The 17,045-nt window shown below is 37.2% G+C and overlaps 1 protein-coding gene across 3 annotated transcripts in view; it reads right to left on the bottom strand.

The window, feature by feature from the left end:
* Cnot2 (CCR4-NOT transcription complex subunit 2) overlaps window positions 1-17,045 on the bottom strand; it is a 108,777-nt gene that overhangs the window by 59,294 nt on the left and 32,438 nt on the right. Inside the window, exon 2 of one of the 3 annotated variants that reach the window (XM_045152521.1) lies at window positions 5,891-5,948. The exons of the other annotated variants lie outside the window; for them this stretch is intronic. Within the exon in view, the coding sequence (XP_045008456.1) occupies window positions 5,891-5,911 (21 nt within the window). The 5' untranslated portion in view covers window positions 5,912-5,948. The remainder of the gene's footprint in view (window positions 1-5,890; window positions 5,949-17,045) is intronic. 3 annotated transcript variants of the gene reach the window in all.

Below are 17,045 nucleotides of genomic sequence, written 5' to 3'. Positions count from 1 at the left end.
CCTGCTACTTAAAAAGTCCTACCGTCCATTCTTTTTTGAAAACTTTCTTATTTATTTATATGTGTGGGGGAGGGGCAGAGCATTTTGCCACTTGCAACACTTTTTGTATCTTGCCTAGGAAGCAAGAACCTTTAACCACTGAACCATCTTTCTAGGACCCTCTTCTTTGAAAACTTTTAAAAAATATTTTTTAATTTATTTGCAAGAAGAGGAAGAAAGGGGGAGGGAGGGAGAGAGAGAGAGAGTGTGTGAATAGGTGTGCCAGGGCCTCTTACCTCTACAAATGAACTCCAAATGCATGCACCGCTTTGTGCATCAGGCTTTATGTGGGTACTGGGGAATCAAAACCAGGCCATTAGGCTTTGCAAGTAGGTGCCTTAAATGCTGGCGAAGCCATCTTCTTTGAAATTTTATTACTGTTACAACTTCTGTTATACTAAGTTTATAGTAACATTTTAGCATAACCATAATTATTTTATTGTCCACCTACCAGATAATATTATAAAAGCTTTAAAATTATTCAAGTAATCCTCATGATAATGTTCTATGCTTAAACAACAATTATTAGCCCAGTTTTGTAGCTCGGGAAACTGAAGACCAGAAAAGGTAGGTAACTTGCCCAAGGTTATATTACCTGACAATACACAAATAGTTTTAACCCTAAGTTGTTGACATGTCACATTTTAGCTACTGAGAAATACACAACTTTTACTTTGAGCTGTTTTCTTTGTAAAGTGTAATGGAAAACACATTGAAGGTCACTGATAACAAATAAAAGAAGTCCTGATTTTGTGTGGTGAACAACAGTTAAGTATGACATGCCACAATCAAATAATACTGAGCCTAAAGATGACTTTATAACAAGAGAAAATGGACTAACTATACATGAGACAAAAGACAGTCATATCTATTAGAAGTTACATTAATTTTAGAGTAAAATTATACTTACAACTAGTGCATTAATTTAAAAGCAATTATGGATCTCAGTGATGAATACCTGTAATCCTAGAACTCAGAAGATGGAGGCAGGTTTGCAAGTTTAACAAAACAAAGCAAAATGAAATAAGAAAATTGTTAAGCTAATGTGGTAGGGGACCTGAGGCTCAGTGTTAGGGTAAATGCTTATCAAGGTCCTGGGCTTTGATTCCCAATGTAGGACACAAGAAAGGATGACAGGAAGGGCAAAAAATAAAGGGAGAAGAAGTCATATGGGGGAAGGAGAGTAATTATGTTAAGGATGACTTCAAATTGATATACACATTGAAAATTAATATATATATATATTGTTTTCATGGCCAAATGAACATTTTATAGTATTTTCTAGGGTGAGCACAATTTAGTGTTTCAAGGGATGAAGCTAATTTAAAATGAAACTCTAAATTATGCATGAAGATATTAATGGAGACAGACACTGAGTTGTTAAAGTATGTAAGATACATCTAGAAACTGGAATAAAAAAGGAAGAAATTGCGCTGTGCCAACTTTTTCTTGTGTTTCTCTTTCATGTTGAAAGGGGTTTCCCTGCTAACATGCTGATATAGGTATCCCATCAGAAAATCAATTATCTCTTAACATTAAAAACATAGGCACCAATGCAGTGGCTTATACCTATCATTACAAAAGTAGAAAGGCTGAGGCAGGAGGATAGCTTACATCTAAGAGCTCAAAACAAACTTGGACAACAAAAAGGCCTAGTCTCAAAGGGGGTGGGAGGGAAGAGGGGGAGTAAGGGAGAGGATAGAGGAGGGGAGGGGAGGGGAGGGAAAGAGGAAGGGAGGGAAACGGGAGAAAGGGACAGAAGAGTTATCAACATGTTTCACTGCCTCCTAAACATAGATGAACAAGTTTTCTCTTGTCTACAAAGGTAGAAAGGAATAAAAATCAGTCAATTATCTTTGAAGTGTGTCTGAAGTTAATTAACATCTGAAACTCATAACATCTGAAGATAATTTATTATTATTATTTTGGTTTTTCAAGGCAGGGTCCTGCTCTAGCCCAGGATTACCTGGAATTCACTATGAAGTCTCAGGCTGGCCTCTAACCATGCACCCCTCCTACCTTTGCCTCCCAGGTGCTGGGATTAAAGGTATGCACCACCACGCCTGGCTCTATTATTTTTATAATTGTCCTTCAGAGTGAAATCAAGACAGGTCAAAACTTATACCCAAGAAATTTTTGTTTTAGGAATGTTAGTAGGATTTTGAACCACCTATCCTGATTCTTAATTATTATAACTAGTTCTGATTTTATTTAATTCCTAAAATACATTTTTTAACTTTTTAATTTATTTGCATATGTATGTTTATGTGCCAGGGCCCTTTGCCACTGCAAACAAATACCAGACCCTTGTGGCACTTTTTGCATCTGGCTTTTTATGGATGGCTGAGAAGCTGAACCCAGACAGGCAGGCTTTGCAAACAAGCACATGTAACTGCTGAGCCATCTTCCCAGGTCCCTACCTAGAAATTTACATGGCTAGAGATAAGGCTTAGCAGTTAAGACACTTGCAAAGCCAAAGGACACAGGTTCGATTCCCTTCCCAGGACCCATGTAAAACAGATGCACAAGATGGTGCACACATCTGGAGTTTATTTGCAGTGGCTAGAGGCCCTGGCACACCCATTCTTCCTCCTTCTCCCTCTCTCAAATGAATATATAAAATATTTTTTAAAAAAATTACAGGTATGATCTACATATGTGTTTTCCCTCTCTTTTTATCAGACTCATCATTACTGTCTTTTTTTAAAAAAATTAAATTTATTTATTGATTTATTTGACAGAGAGAGAGAAAAAAACAAGCAGACAGAGAGAATGTGAGCATGCCAGGGCCTCCAGCAACTGTAAACAACCTCCAGATGCTTGTGCCAGCTTAAGCATATGGCTTACCTAGGTCCTAGGAACTGAACCTGGGTCCTTTGGCTTTGCAGGCAAATACCTTAACTGCTAAGCTATCTCTCCAGTCCCTATTCCTGTCCCTTTTTTTTTTGGTTTTTCGAGGTAAGGTCTCACTCTAGCCCAGGCTGACCTGGAATTCACTATGGAATCTCAGGATGGCCTCGAACTCACCGTAATCCTCCTACCTCTGCCTCCCGAGTGCTGGGATTAAAGGCGTGCGCCACCACGCCTGGCTCCCATTCCTGTCCTTTTAAGAACTGGTTTTAAATACTTTCATCAGAACATTTCCTTTATGCTTAGAAGGTCTGTTTTATAACCTAAACTTAAGAGAGTTTACTACTGTTAACATGCCATCCCACTTGTGTTTTATAATTTACAACCTGTATTTATGGAAAAGGTACTACTCTGATTGAAGCTCTGTTATGTGACTTCAACTTCTTATGGTACTAGTTATGGTAGATACATGTAATTTTCCCCTACCACCTAGCTTTTTAATAAAATTATTAGTTTTAATTTTATAATGGTGTATTTTTCTTTTAAAGCTTATATGTTTGGTGGTTTAAAATTAAATATGTATATGGCTCATTGGTACTAGACAGTTTTAAATTTTGAAAACTAGAAATTCAATTTTCTTAGTTTAACATACCTTCTCTGAATGAGAACCAAGCTACAGGGGACAAGTATACATATTTTGTTAACACTTTTCAGAGAATTTGTAGAGTGACGGACACACACAGAAAGAGAGAGAGGAGGGGGGAGGGAGGAAGAATATGAGTGTGCCAGGGCCTCCAGCCACTACAAACGAACTCTAGACACATGTGTCCCCTTGTGCATCTGGTTAATGTGGGTCCTGGGGAATCGAGCCTTGAATCAGGGTCCTTAGGCTCCACAAACACTTAACCACTAAGCCATCTCTCCAGCCCCCAACATAGTTTTAATGAGTTAAGCCATTTCAGACTGCAGATTTTAATTTCTGGATTCAGAAGACTGTCTCCCTCTCTGTCTTATCTTTCTTTCAAACTCAGTCCAGACTTTTTTTGTTGTTGTTTGGTATCAACTGTTCCAGCAATACAGAAAATATCTCTCTACCCCTAGAAAGGGGTCATGAAGATTAATTAGGGGAAGGGCTAAAGACAAAAGAATAGTATACTAGGGGTATAAAAGTGAGGATTGGGGTTAGAGGTACTGAGAGAAGAAAGGACTAGGGAGTGGGTTAACCAAAACTAAACTAAACATGTACAAAAAAGCCATATGGAAGTCTATCTGTTTGCTAGCTAATATAATTTACACAAAAAACTTGACAAGTTCCCTGGGTGGGTGGTACTGCTCCCAAAAGCCATATTATGCAATGGGAAAATCCCAGCACTGGAGGATGGGATACTTTCAGGTGAGTTGTTGGGTTGAGGGAGGTCCCATAGCTCCCAAAACAATACAAGCTATTTTCAATGCTCTTGGTTGTACACCAGAACTAGATGGTTAAGACCCTATTGCTGAAGAGACCACAAGCTTCAGTTGTAGCACAACGAAACCTCTTAACGGCTTAGCTATCACAGTGATGGAAAGTACTATCCACGTTGTAGAGGAGATACAAGTTCAACGGTTTTACCCAGCAATGGACCCATGCAAGCTATGCAATCAACCAGACAGACAAGTGCCTAAGTGGTACAACAATTTTATTCTCAGCACTTTTGATGGGTTTTGAGTCTCCCAGAAGCCACTGCCAACTGCAGAAAAATGACCTCTGATCAAAAGTGAGAGCAGCACTAATCTACAGGCACAATTGTAAATATTTAGGGTGCAATTTGATGGGCACAACATGTCCACTTATGCAAACAATAGTAGTAGCTTGCTTCCTTTGACATTAGACCTCCCCAGACATAGATTTTTCACTAGAAGTTTAGTACCAGGCATGAATTCTCTCCCATTCAATGAGAATAAATGATGGTTGAACACTCTGTGCTAAGTTAGACATCTGTTTCATCTCCCCCAAGGCTCAAGGAACACTGCAGTGAAGTGGAAAACAAGAGCCAGAAGATGAGGAGAAATGCTTTGGAAAGCTGTCTCCCAGACAGAATGTGGCCATTGTATTCATGACCTTACAGGAACTGTCTACCTGCACAAGACCTGCTGTACATCAACATTCCATCATGGATGAAAGAGAAGGGCAACAAACAAGCATCAAGATCTCAAAGTAGAAGAGGGACTAGTTGGAAAGAAGGGATTGCAGGAGGATAAAGGAGAGGGAAAAGAGAAGGTAATAGGTGGGGATTATAATCAAAATACATTACATACATGTATCAAAACTATCAAGAATATGAGAAGAAAATTTTGAACATAAGTTGACAAAATGGGTCTCTAATATAATTTTCTGAGGTTTATGTATATATTTCTACAAGGCTCTAAGTAATCATTTGACGTTGACTAGCTGGCTAAAACTTCTGAACCATGTACCACATGTGTCTTCACTGCATGATACTTGTTAAGTTTAAAGTTAGTATTGGTAGAACATTCCACCTTCTTGTCAAGACTTCAAAGGAAGATGGTTGGAATTTCTTTCCTGAAGAATAAAATTTTAACTATCTGCCTAAAACTTTAGGAAGGAAGAATGTGCATTTCATGTTAGCTGAAACTAAAATTTGTGAGCTTTTGAGACTGTTAAATACATGGATTTATGTCTCCCCTTATGCTTTTTCTGAAGTTATTTTCTTAACATGGGTTTTCTGATACTGCTATGTTGTTTTTTTTTAATCTAGCAACCATCCTTTATATTATTAATGGCTATTCAACAAAAAGATTTTCCTATTTCATGAAATCCCTAACAAAAATAAAACGACTTCTTAGAACACTAACTTTTATTTAATAATTTACGTGACAGCTTTAATACAAGAAACATTTCTAAGTAACAAAATAACTCACTGATAGAATGGCCCCAGCCACCCTCAAAATACTGATGACAGTACCACAGTTTACCCAGCTTTTCCCACCATATACTTACCTGTGCAACTTCTTTCAACATTTGCTACTCTGGGGATTGGAAAGCTCAGAGCTGGAGGCTGAAGTGAAGAAGGAAAGGTTGGAGGGTGAGCCATGGCACCAGCCCCACACTAGGAGCTCCCCTGAGATATTACAGCAGGGTTGAGACCATAGCTCTGAAGTTCAAACTCCAGCAAACGATAAGAAAGGAGTCCAACCAGAACATGATAAACGATGGGATTCTTCTGCTCTTTGAAAAATAAGGAAATCATGCTATAAAGATCTGAATGTCCAGTTTCAACATTATGACTCCCTGTTCACTTCTTCCTTATTACCCAACCCCAGAATCATTTTTCAGATAGATTCAAAGTACTAATTAAAACAACAAAGAAGAGCAAGGTTCTTAGAAAATTTGCACACTTTTCCAGAATATGCAAAGACAGGGCTTACCTGGCCTTCATGAAAACATGTTAAGACAGTATGTTCAAATATTCTGTCTATCCACTTCTTGCAATCTCCTACTCTCGAGTAACATTAGCTCTAAGGCTCCATATTAACATCATCAACTAACAGAAAAAGTTAGACTACTCCATTTCCTATAACTGAACTAGTGAACTTTCACAAACAATGTCACCTTTGGTATCAGAGTATTCCTTGGGAGGAAATTACTTAAGGGTTCACTGGTGATAAAAACAAATAAGGACCCTTCCATTAGAAGAATTCATTAAGGAAATCAAATATGAAACTGAAAAGATTTAGAGGCAGGTATGAGGATACAGGTTTGTAAACACAATACTTGGTAGGCTAAGTAGGAAGATCACTATGAGTTAAGAGGCCAGCTTTGGCTACTGAGTATGTTTCAGATTTGCCAGTGTTAGAGAAATGCCAGGCCTCAAAAAATCAGGGCTGGAGAGATAACTTAGCGGTTAAGCGCTTGCCCGTGAAGCCTAAGTAAATCGATTCAAGGCTCCATTCCCCAGGACCCACGTTGGCCAGATGCACAAGGGGGTGCATGCATCTGGAGTTCGTTTGCAATGGTTGGAGGCCCTAGCATGCTCATTCTCTCCCTCTCTCTCTCTCCCTCTCTCTCTCTCCCTCCCTTCCTCTCTCTCTCCCTCTCTCTCTCTGTCACCCTCAAATAAATAAATAAATAAAAGTGATAAACAAATTTTTTTTTAAATCAAAGGGGGAGGGTCTGGAGGGATGGCTTAGTGGTTAAGGTGTTTGCCTGCAAAGCCAAAGGACCCAGGTTCAATTACCCAGGACCCATGTTAGCCAGATGCACAAGGGGGCGTATGTGTCTGGACTTCGTTCACAGAGGCTAGAGGCCCCGACACACCTATTCCCCCCACCCTTCTCTGTCAAATAAATTAAAATAAAATAGTTTAAAAAATCAAATCGGAGGGGCTGGAGAGATGGCTTAGTGATTAAGGCGCATGCCTGTGAAGTCTAAGGACCCAGGTTCGATTCTCCAGTCCCACATAAGCCACATGGTGGCACATGCATATGGGGTTCGTTTGTGGTGGCTGGAGCCTTGACGTGCCCATTCTCTCACACACACTCTCCCTCTGTTACTAATAAATAAATAAATGAAAATAAAATCTTAAAAAAAAAAAACAGCTGGGCATGGTGGTACACAGCTTTAAAAACAAATCAAAAGGGGAGAGAGAGAGGGACTTTTAAAGTAAGTTTACAGGCTTTCAAACAAAATATGTGATTTGCTTGCTTTGAGGAGATGGGGTGAAGCTAAATTGAACTCAGGGCCTTGCACATGTTAGGCAAAAGCTTTACCACTGAGTTATATACTCCCAGCCCCTATGCAATTCACATTCATAAAAGTGTGAATCCCTGTTAAATAATATAAAGTGGACAGACTTAGAGGAAAACATATTACAAAAACTAAAATTAATAAAAAGATCAGTTCAACTTATTTCAAAATAATATTCAACAGCATGGATATTAGTGAAGGTGACATGATATTATACAGGGCTATTAGAACCCTAAATTATGCATAAACCATATGTATAAACCAAATGAAAAGTATTCCTTCAAGAACAGGAAATGGGACTTTGAAAACATTTGCAGAGTTGTTATTGAACATCTACTATGCCAAACCTATTTGCTGGATGTAGTCCTTCTGGCTTGTCTACAGCTTAAACATCTGCTGTGCAGACAAGGAAACAGCACACATAAAGGAAGCAGAAGCACTTCATGCTTCCTGCACCAGTACTAAGGCTTAGGCCCAGTAACCTTATCCTGTTCCCTCTCCTCAGCTACTGTTCTCTACCTTCTCTTCCCATGCTCCTGCCACACTGGCCCCTTGCTGTTCCCCACACACGACACACTCCATTCCTCCAGGACAACTATCACTTACATTCAACTTTATTTACATTTATTTTCTGTAATCTGAGACTTTACCAAGGGTTTCATTATACTAATGTCATATCAAATACACTATAGAATGTTTTCATAATCAGCATGAAGTCATGCATTTTAATGCTATATCAATATAAATATGGCATGCCCTTCTCAAGTATACTGCATGTATTTCCAATGTGAGCGCATATGACAGTATTTCCTCTAGGTGATATTAGCCTTGATCTTAAGCTGGTACATCTACAACTTTTCTCTACTGTAAATTATTATTATGATTGCTTATCAAAATAATGTTTGTATATTGGATGAGCCAGGACATTGTAAATTAACAAATGTTTTAAATAAATGTAGTTGTTGCATCATACTGAAAGAAAACTTAGATTTTGAGGAATAATGAAATAAATGAATAAAATAAACAAATGAGTTAAATATGATTTGGGAGAAACAGAAAAAAGTATACTTAATCACTAGCTAATAATTTTTTTTGTTTGTTTTTTCTAGGTAGGGTTTCATAATCTCAGGGTGAACTCGAACTCACGGTGATCTCCTACCTCTGTTTCACGAGTGCTGGGATTAAAGGTGTGCACTACCACACCCAGCCTAAATGTAATTTTTCAACTTTTACCATTAAATTACAATTTCCAAGTGCTTAGATATAAATGATGATAAAAATTAGGATGGTTTGAAGAAGTACAATGAAAGCATATAAGTGTTTGTTTATTCTTAACCTTTCACCTTCTAATTATCACATTCATCCAAGCATACTGCAGCAATGCCTATTGCTACAGTATTCTAATGGGGATTTTCTGTTTTTCTAATTCCTTCTACATTTGTTAAATGAAATGTGTTTGGTGTGGTATATGATGTGGGGTGTTATGTGTGCATGTGTGTGTAGACGCACTTACATCATGTGCACGCATACATACAGAGGCCAGGGGACAGCTGCATACATTTGTTAAATGAGATGTGTTTGGGGCGGCGTATGGTGTGTGGTATTATGTATGCATGTGTGTGCAGACGCAGATGCACCAGCATCATGCGCACGCATACATACAGAGGCCTGGGGACGGTGGCGGTATACTTCCTTACTTACTGTTCATTAACTAGCTTCTTTGAGGCAAGTTTCTCCCTTAACCTTGACTGGGAGTAATATTCAGTCAGCAAATCCAAGATTCTCTGGTCTCTGACCACCGTGGACTGGGATTACAAATGTGCATGTCCATGTCCAGCTTTTTACACAGGTTCTAGGGAGTTAAACTCAGGCAGACTCAAGCCCTGATAAGCCCTCATGCTTAAGCTGCAAGCACCATTGACCCCTGTGCAATCTGCCCAGCCAGCCCTGAAATACTTTTTGAAAAATTCATTCATCATCTTTAAAAGATCTTACTCTAGGGGACTGGAGAGATGGCTTAGCAGATAAGGCGTTTGCCTGCAAAGCCAAAGGACCTCAGTCCAATTCCCTAGGACTCACGTAAAGCAGACGCACAAGATGGTGCATGCGTTTGGAGTTCATTTGCAGTGGTTGGAGACCCTGGTGCACCAATTTTTTTTCCACTCTCTCAAATAAAGAAATAAATATTTAAAAAGATCTCATTCTAGGGCCTAGGGAAATGGATTAGTGGTTATAACAGCTTGCAAAGCCTGCTGGTTCAAGCTCCATGTTCAATTACTCAACCACCCACATAAAACCAGATGGGTATTCATTTGCAGTGTCAAGAGACTCTGGCACTACACACACACACACACACACCTTTTTAAAAAAAGATCTCACTCTGAAATATGAACAGTAACCAGCACAAAGTGACGTAGGTACTCAAGGATCTTGACTCTACTTATCTCACTTTTAAAAAAAGCTTTCTCATACTGCATTATTCTGGTAGAAAATTTAAAAATTTCCTCTGCAACACAAGCAACACATCTTAGCATTTCTGGTCCTCAAATCTTTTTCTTCCTGAGAACATATTTTTCTATTTTTAGTAGTACCTGAGCCACATTAAATAGTTAATATATTATAAAGTTATTAAACTTAGCTGAGAATGGATGACTTCTGAGTTTATGGGCCTATTAGACATTAGGAAATCTTAAGGGAGGGAATTTAAAGAAAATAGTGTAATTGTTTCTTTAAGTTAAACAGAATCAAAAGCTATGACAACTTGGAATTTAATTACTGATCTGTAAACATTTTTATGTTTCTTTCCAGATGTTCTTCTAAGTGTTTAGATGAAGCCTGGTGTTTTTGTATGCTACGCCAAGTGCATCTATGCCATGAGTGACTATTAATGCAAAATTTTCTTCTATTAGGAATGGTTTGCATCCATCTTTTCATTTGACTTAATTTTAAAGAATGAATTCCTAACATTTCCAACCAAGATGCAATAGTAACAGAGACACTCCCTCTAAAAGTGAACAAAATACTAAGACAAGAAGTTCACAAGTTCAAGGCCAGGCTGGGCTATAGAGCAAAACCCTATCTCAAAAAAACAAAAGAAAAAGTGGGAAAATATATTAAATAATGGTTTTCAGGTACAGAAATCAATGGGAACCCAACAACCATATTCTTACTAACAGACTGAAGTTGTGTCCAGGCTGCAATAGAGGAAGATGGAGCTCAGGGTGGAGGAGCCCAGAATTCTCAGAAATGAACTCAGGGTAGAGTTAATTGGGCTACAAAGTTAGAAGGGAAATGCTGAGAAAAATATTCTGGAGATGTAAAAAAGTTGTTCTCTTAAGTCTTCAGTAAACTGATCAGCAACTACATGCATGGGAACAAACTAGAAAAGGCTGGGAGAAGAATCACTAGTAAGGAAATAATCCTGCAAGCTAACATATCGGCATACAAATCATTTTGGTTCCCAGGAACCAGAGTAAGAGGAAGAAAAAAAAATATATAAACACTGTAATTCAGGGTACCTAGTAAAGTGCTAAGAAAAACACTGGCTTAATAACTATGGAAAACTAGCTCTAACAAGGCTACTAATTTCAGTATAATATTATATTTCTGTTTAATGGAACTTTTTAAAAAGGAGAGCAAAAGTAAAGAGACAGAGAGAAAAAGGTGGTGAGGAAACGAGAAGGAAAAGAAAAGAGAGATGGGGGGAAAGTCTCAAAAGGATCAAATGCTTCCTATGTAAGTTAACTCAAATCCTAGGAAACCTCAAGAATTATAAGAGGAATATGTGGACAAAGAAACAGTGAACACTGACAAGATAGATACCTGTGCATACAAAAGGAGGAGGTAGAAAAATAACCTGGTAGGCTGGAGAGATGGCTTAGCAGTTAAGGCACTTGCCTGCAAAGCCAAAGAACCCAGGTTCAATTCCCCAGGACCCATGCAAGTCAGATGTACAAGGTGGTGCATGCCTCTGGAATTCATTTGCAGTGGCTTGAGGCCCTGGTGTGCCCATTCTCTCTCCCCCTCACATAAATAAATATTAAATTTAAAAAATTTATAAAATTATAATAAAATTTTTTAAAAGAAAAATAACCTGGCATACTAAAAAAAAGATCTTAAAGGAAACATGCAAAAGAAAAATAAATGAGCAGAGTATGAGGAAGCTGGGAGACATCAGGACATCTTAACATATGTATAATCAGAGTTTGCATAAGACAAGAGTACAGAAAACAAACAAACATACATACACACACACACACACACACACACACACACACACACACACACATATATATATATATATATATATATGTACACACACACACACATATATATCACAATAGCAGCCAGGGAGAGAAAGAACAATGCAGAGAAAACTAAAACTAAAATACAAATTTTTTACTAGAAATAAGTAAGAGGACAGTAGGGCACCATTTCTTCAAATGATCTGGTGAAGTGATTGACTGGATCTCACAATTTAACACAGGTGGGCCTCAAATTCTACATTCTATTTGCCTAAGTCACCCATATATTGAGATTACAGGCATGTGCCAGCCATACCATGCCCAGCTAGAACATTATTTTGAAAGTTCTAAAAGAAAAACTGTTAGTTTCCAATCTCTTACCCAGCAAAAGTATCTTTAAAAATAAAGGTAATATAGGTTTTTCAGCCACAGAAAACCCAAAAGAATTCATTGCTCTCAGAAATACATTAGGAAAAAAATGTTTTTCTGAACCTAAAGGAAATTGAAATCATAAAGTCAAGAAGGAAGAAAAATGGAAAGAAGAGGAAAGAAGAAAAAAGGAAAAGGAAAAATTGAAAGTAGAAAAAAGGAATAAAATATAAGCCCCCAACTTATTCAATTATGAGTAATAATAATAAAAGTACAAATAATGCTATTATTACCCCCTCAAACAATGAAAAATGAAAAAAAAACAAAAAACAAAGACCTTGGTAGAAAATGTTTTTCTTAGGATGTTAAATTTCAGGTGAGAGCCGGGCGTGGTGGCGCACGCCTTTAATCCCAGCGCTCGGGAGGCAGAGGTAGGAGGATCACTGAGAGTTCAAGGCCACCCTGAGACTACATAGTAAATTCCAGGTCAGCCTGAGCCAGAGTGAGACCCTACCTCGAAAAACCAAAAAAAAAATTTCAGGTGAGACTCAGAAAATACATAGGGGTTTGGTAGTACTTGCTGATACATCAGACTACTGAAAAGCCAAAATGTTCCACTCAAAAACAGCTAAAAATACTCAACCCATCCAACCAACAAATATTTACTAAACACAAAACACAGACATACACTCTTTCTTTTGTATTGCTGTTTTCTCTTAGTTGGGGGGGGTGTTAGTATTAGGACAATAGGAACAATTTCTTAACACTAATAACATATATTCATAAAATTTACAACATATTAGTGATGACAACTTAAAGCTTTCCCTGAATGACAAGTAAAAAGAGAAAGATTACTAGTATCACTTTTTTTCAGCTAGTGCTTACAGATCTACACTGTGAGCCTACCTTCTTTTCTACGTTTAACTCAAAAAGCACAATCTTTCTCTTCTCCATTTTATCTCTTTAGATTCCAGTGGCTATCCTAAGCATGCCTGCCCTGACAGTTTAGGGCTTTTCCACTATTTTCTCAATAAATCTCCTTTGCTTTACTCACAACTCCCCCACCACAAAAAAAAAGAAAATTAAAATTAAAAAACATCAGCATCAGGAATTTATCAGAGGTATTATAGAGTTCTGAAAAGAAATATGCCATAAAACTATCATTACAAAATGACAAGATTGTTTGCATGAAAACAAAAAGCTACAGATAATTTTAGAAATAAAGCTTTGCAACACTGATGGATACAAAAATCAATTTAACTATTTAAATTTAACACTAATTCCCCATACTGTGCTTTCTCTTCTAATCATATAAATCTTTCACCTTTTAACACTAACCTCTATAAAATGTAATCCTTAAAAATACCACATCAACACTTATCAACAAAAAAATGTTAGGAATAAACCCAAGTAAAGATTTATAAGACCATTTAAAATTAATAAAATTTAAGAAAAATACAGAATACCTCAATATATGAATTCATGCATAATAATTATAAACCTACCAATTACCCCTCAAATAAAGTGAGTGCAATTCCACTTAGAAACTCAGTAATGTTTGACTGAATGGAAATCTGACTTTAAAGAAGTTTCTAAATATGTAATAGCACAAATGACCAAGAAAAGTCAAGACACTTATGACGACTAAGATTAGCAGAAACATAAGTATTAAACACAAAGCTATAGTACTTTGCACAGTATGGTACCAATGCAGGTAAAAACACGTAGCAATGGCTGGAGAGATGGCTTAGTGGTTAAGGCGTTTGCTTGCAAAGCCAAAGGATCCAGGTTTGATTCTCCAGGACCCATGTAAGCCAGGTGCACAAGGGGGTGCATGTATCTGGAGTTCAGCTGCCGTGGCTGGATGCACTGCTGTGCCCATTCTCTCTCCTCTGTGTGTGTGTGTGTGTGTGTGTGTGTGTGTGTGTGTGTCTGTCTGTCTGTCTGTCTGTCTGTCTCTCTCTCTCTCTCTCTCTCTCTCTCTCCTCTTTCTCTTAAATGAATAAATAAAATTTTAAAAAAAACACAGAAGAGGGACTAAAACCTCATTTACAACAGAGCTAGAAAGCCAGAACTATTGACTGGTTAAGATAGAACAAATCAACACATAATGTTCATATGATTATGTAGGTAGAGAAAATAATACTAGATTCTGAACTTGTACTATATACAACAACCAATTTCACATTAAGATTAAATTGAAGTACGAAAGATAAAACTGAAAACTCTTTACAAGACAATTGAGAATATCAAAACCACCAGCACAACAGATTGGAAAAAGAAATGAATTTTGACGTTATCAGTTGTGAAAAAATATTAACACTGTAGATGAAACAAAATTAGTATAAATTGTCCAATCATATTTGTAGAAAATTGCTTGTGAATTGAATATTCCTGAAATTTAGAATATTACTTTCTTTCAGAAACTGCCTTTTTTATGATGGCTGGCTTTCTGAGAATTTTCTGGCTCTGTTCTCCCACTTTTATCTGGACTTTCTCTTTTTCACATCTCTGTTATCCATGTCCTGCTCTGTTTTGATCCCTCTCCCCATTCAGGTCCTAGAAGGGAGCACCCTGATTACTTTCAAAAGTTCACATGCGGATGCACACCTTTAATGCCCGCCCTCAGGAGGCAGAGGTAGAAGGACTGCTGAGAGGCCAGTATGGGACTACAGAGTGAGTTGTGAGTTCTAGGTCAGCCTGGACTGGAGTGAAATCCTAGTTTCAAAAAAAAAAAAAAAACAGTTCACAGAACCAGGATGCCACATGTCACTCTGACCTTCCATCAGGCTCTCACACTCATCTGATGAGCTGACAAAATCTCTTCTAATTTCAAACTGACTAATGGTATTCACCAGTAAATACCTGCTGAATACTTTGAGTGCTTATATTCTCAGATCCAACAGACATAATAATACTTCTACTTTTTAACCACAAATATTGATAAATTTAGATCAATTATTAGTTTTCACCTACTCTTATTTTGGGGTTCCTGGGGATCACAAGTCACAAATTTTGCTACACACATTTTAATGGTTTTGGTTTTGCTATCTAGCTGTTTTATTTTCATGTGGAAATTCAGAAAGACCTAAGAATAAAACCTAAGCTACCATTATCTGCCCTATTATCTTCAAAGATAACTTTTGCTGCTGTATTTTCCATAGTTCACTGAAATGTTTGTACTAACACGTTAATTTTCAACCTAAAAAAAAAAATACCTTCCAATGGATAATTAAGGCAATTAACTGATGTATTTATTTTCCTGAAGGTTCTAAATTTGCAAAAATAACATCACAGTCTCAAAATGAGTGTGCAGGTTTGCCACCAGATAGTTATATCTTCTTGGGAAACATAATAAAATCTGTCTGATATCATTTAAACCAATACTGCAAATGATTTACTTAAATACTCACTTAGCAAAACTTTATTTTACCTTAAGAGAACTATTATAAATACCAACTCATTAAAGGTATAAGACATCATAAACCACACCTTTAGTCTTACTGTCTTTTAGAAAACAAATGTCACTACATTTGATGATTTCAGAAGGTAAGGATAAACGTGTGTTTGAATATGCAGCAGTGAGTAATCCAATAAGGGACCTGGGAATTCATTTCACCTGATGTTCTTAGTTGGCCTGGGGAAAATGGCCAAGAGCAGTCAAGAAAGCCAAATAAAATATCAAAGTTTATTTTAAAAGTTTAGATTTAAGCCAGGTGTGATGGCAAATGCCTTTAATCCCAGCACTAAGGAGGCACAGACAGGAGGATCGCTGTGAGTTTGAGGCCACCCTGAGAATACATAATGAACTCCAGGTCAACCTGGGCTAGAGTGAGACACTACCTCGAAAAACTAAAAAAAAGAAAGAAAAGTTTGGGTTTAAAATCAAAGTGACTTCTACTGCTGATCAAGATTGTAACAGCATATTACATTACTAATTATTAATACTACTTCATATTTCCATTTCCTTATTTAGGTCTTATAATTATTAATACTAGACATCAAGTTAGACACTGTCAGTACCAAAATAAAAAGCCTTGGTTAAAGTTTTCAAGAAGCAAACAGCCAAGAGGAAAATGTGCTCTGTTCAATACAGCAGTCACTAACAGCATTGTAGACAGTGAGTATGTGAAATGTGGTTTATGTGATTGCAAAACTAAACCTTACTATTATTTAATTTAAATGGTTTTAGTCATGTGTGGCAACTGAGCTTGTATCAAATAGCACTTATCTACAGGGGAAAAAAAGACAGATGACTATACTGTGTTAAGATAAATACTAAACTAAAAAGTAGGCAAAATAAAGGAGTACTGAGCCCATCACAGAATGGATTTTGGAAAAACTGAAATGAATTACTGAGTCTTGTGAAGGAAGTTTGAGCATTCTATGAATGGACCCAACCTAAGTAAAGGATTCAAAGGTATACAAGGTGCATGACAAGCAGACCAAAATCAGCTTTTTATGGACAAATTAATAAATAGATCCACTTCAGGGAGTTAGACAAAAGGCACCGAGAACAAATGTGGGACACCAGAATGTAGACCAGGTGTGATGTTTCAGAGCTTGATTAAGAAAGGAAAGGCACTGATGAGTCAAATTGTTAATTAAGATGATTCATACTTGTTATGATCATCACTAGTAGAAATTAGTGTTGTTAGAGGAAGATAAAATTGTAGCAAACACAAAATAAACCTGATGTTAGTTTCTTGGATAAAGCTTGATAATTCTTCAAAAAAGAATGAACCAATCTATCTATAGGAATCCACTGTATTCAAAATCAAAATACCTCACTGGGA

The sequence above is a fragment of the Jaculus jaculus genome, chromosome 6 (assembly GCF_020740685.1).
Source record: "Jaculus jaculus isolate mJacJac1 chromosome 6, mJacJac1.mat.Y.cur, whole genome shotgun sequence".
Classification (NCBI taxonomy): domain Eukaryota; kingdom Metazoa; phylum Chordata; class Mammalia; order Rodentia; family Dipodidae; genus Jaculus; species Jaculus jaculus.
The sequence above is the reverse complement of the archived record's forward strand: the minus strand, read 5'-3'. Positions and strand labels throughout refer to the sequence as shown.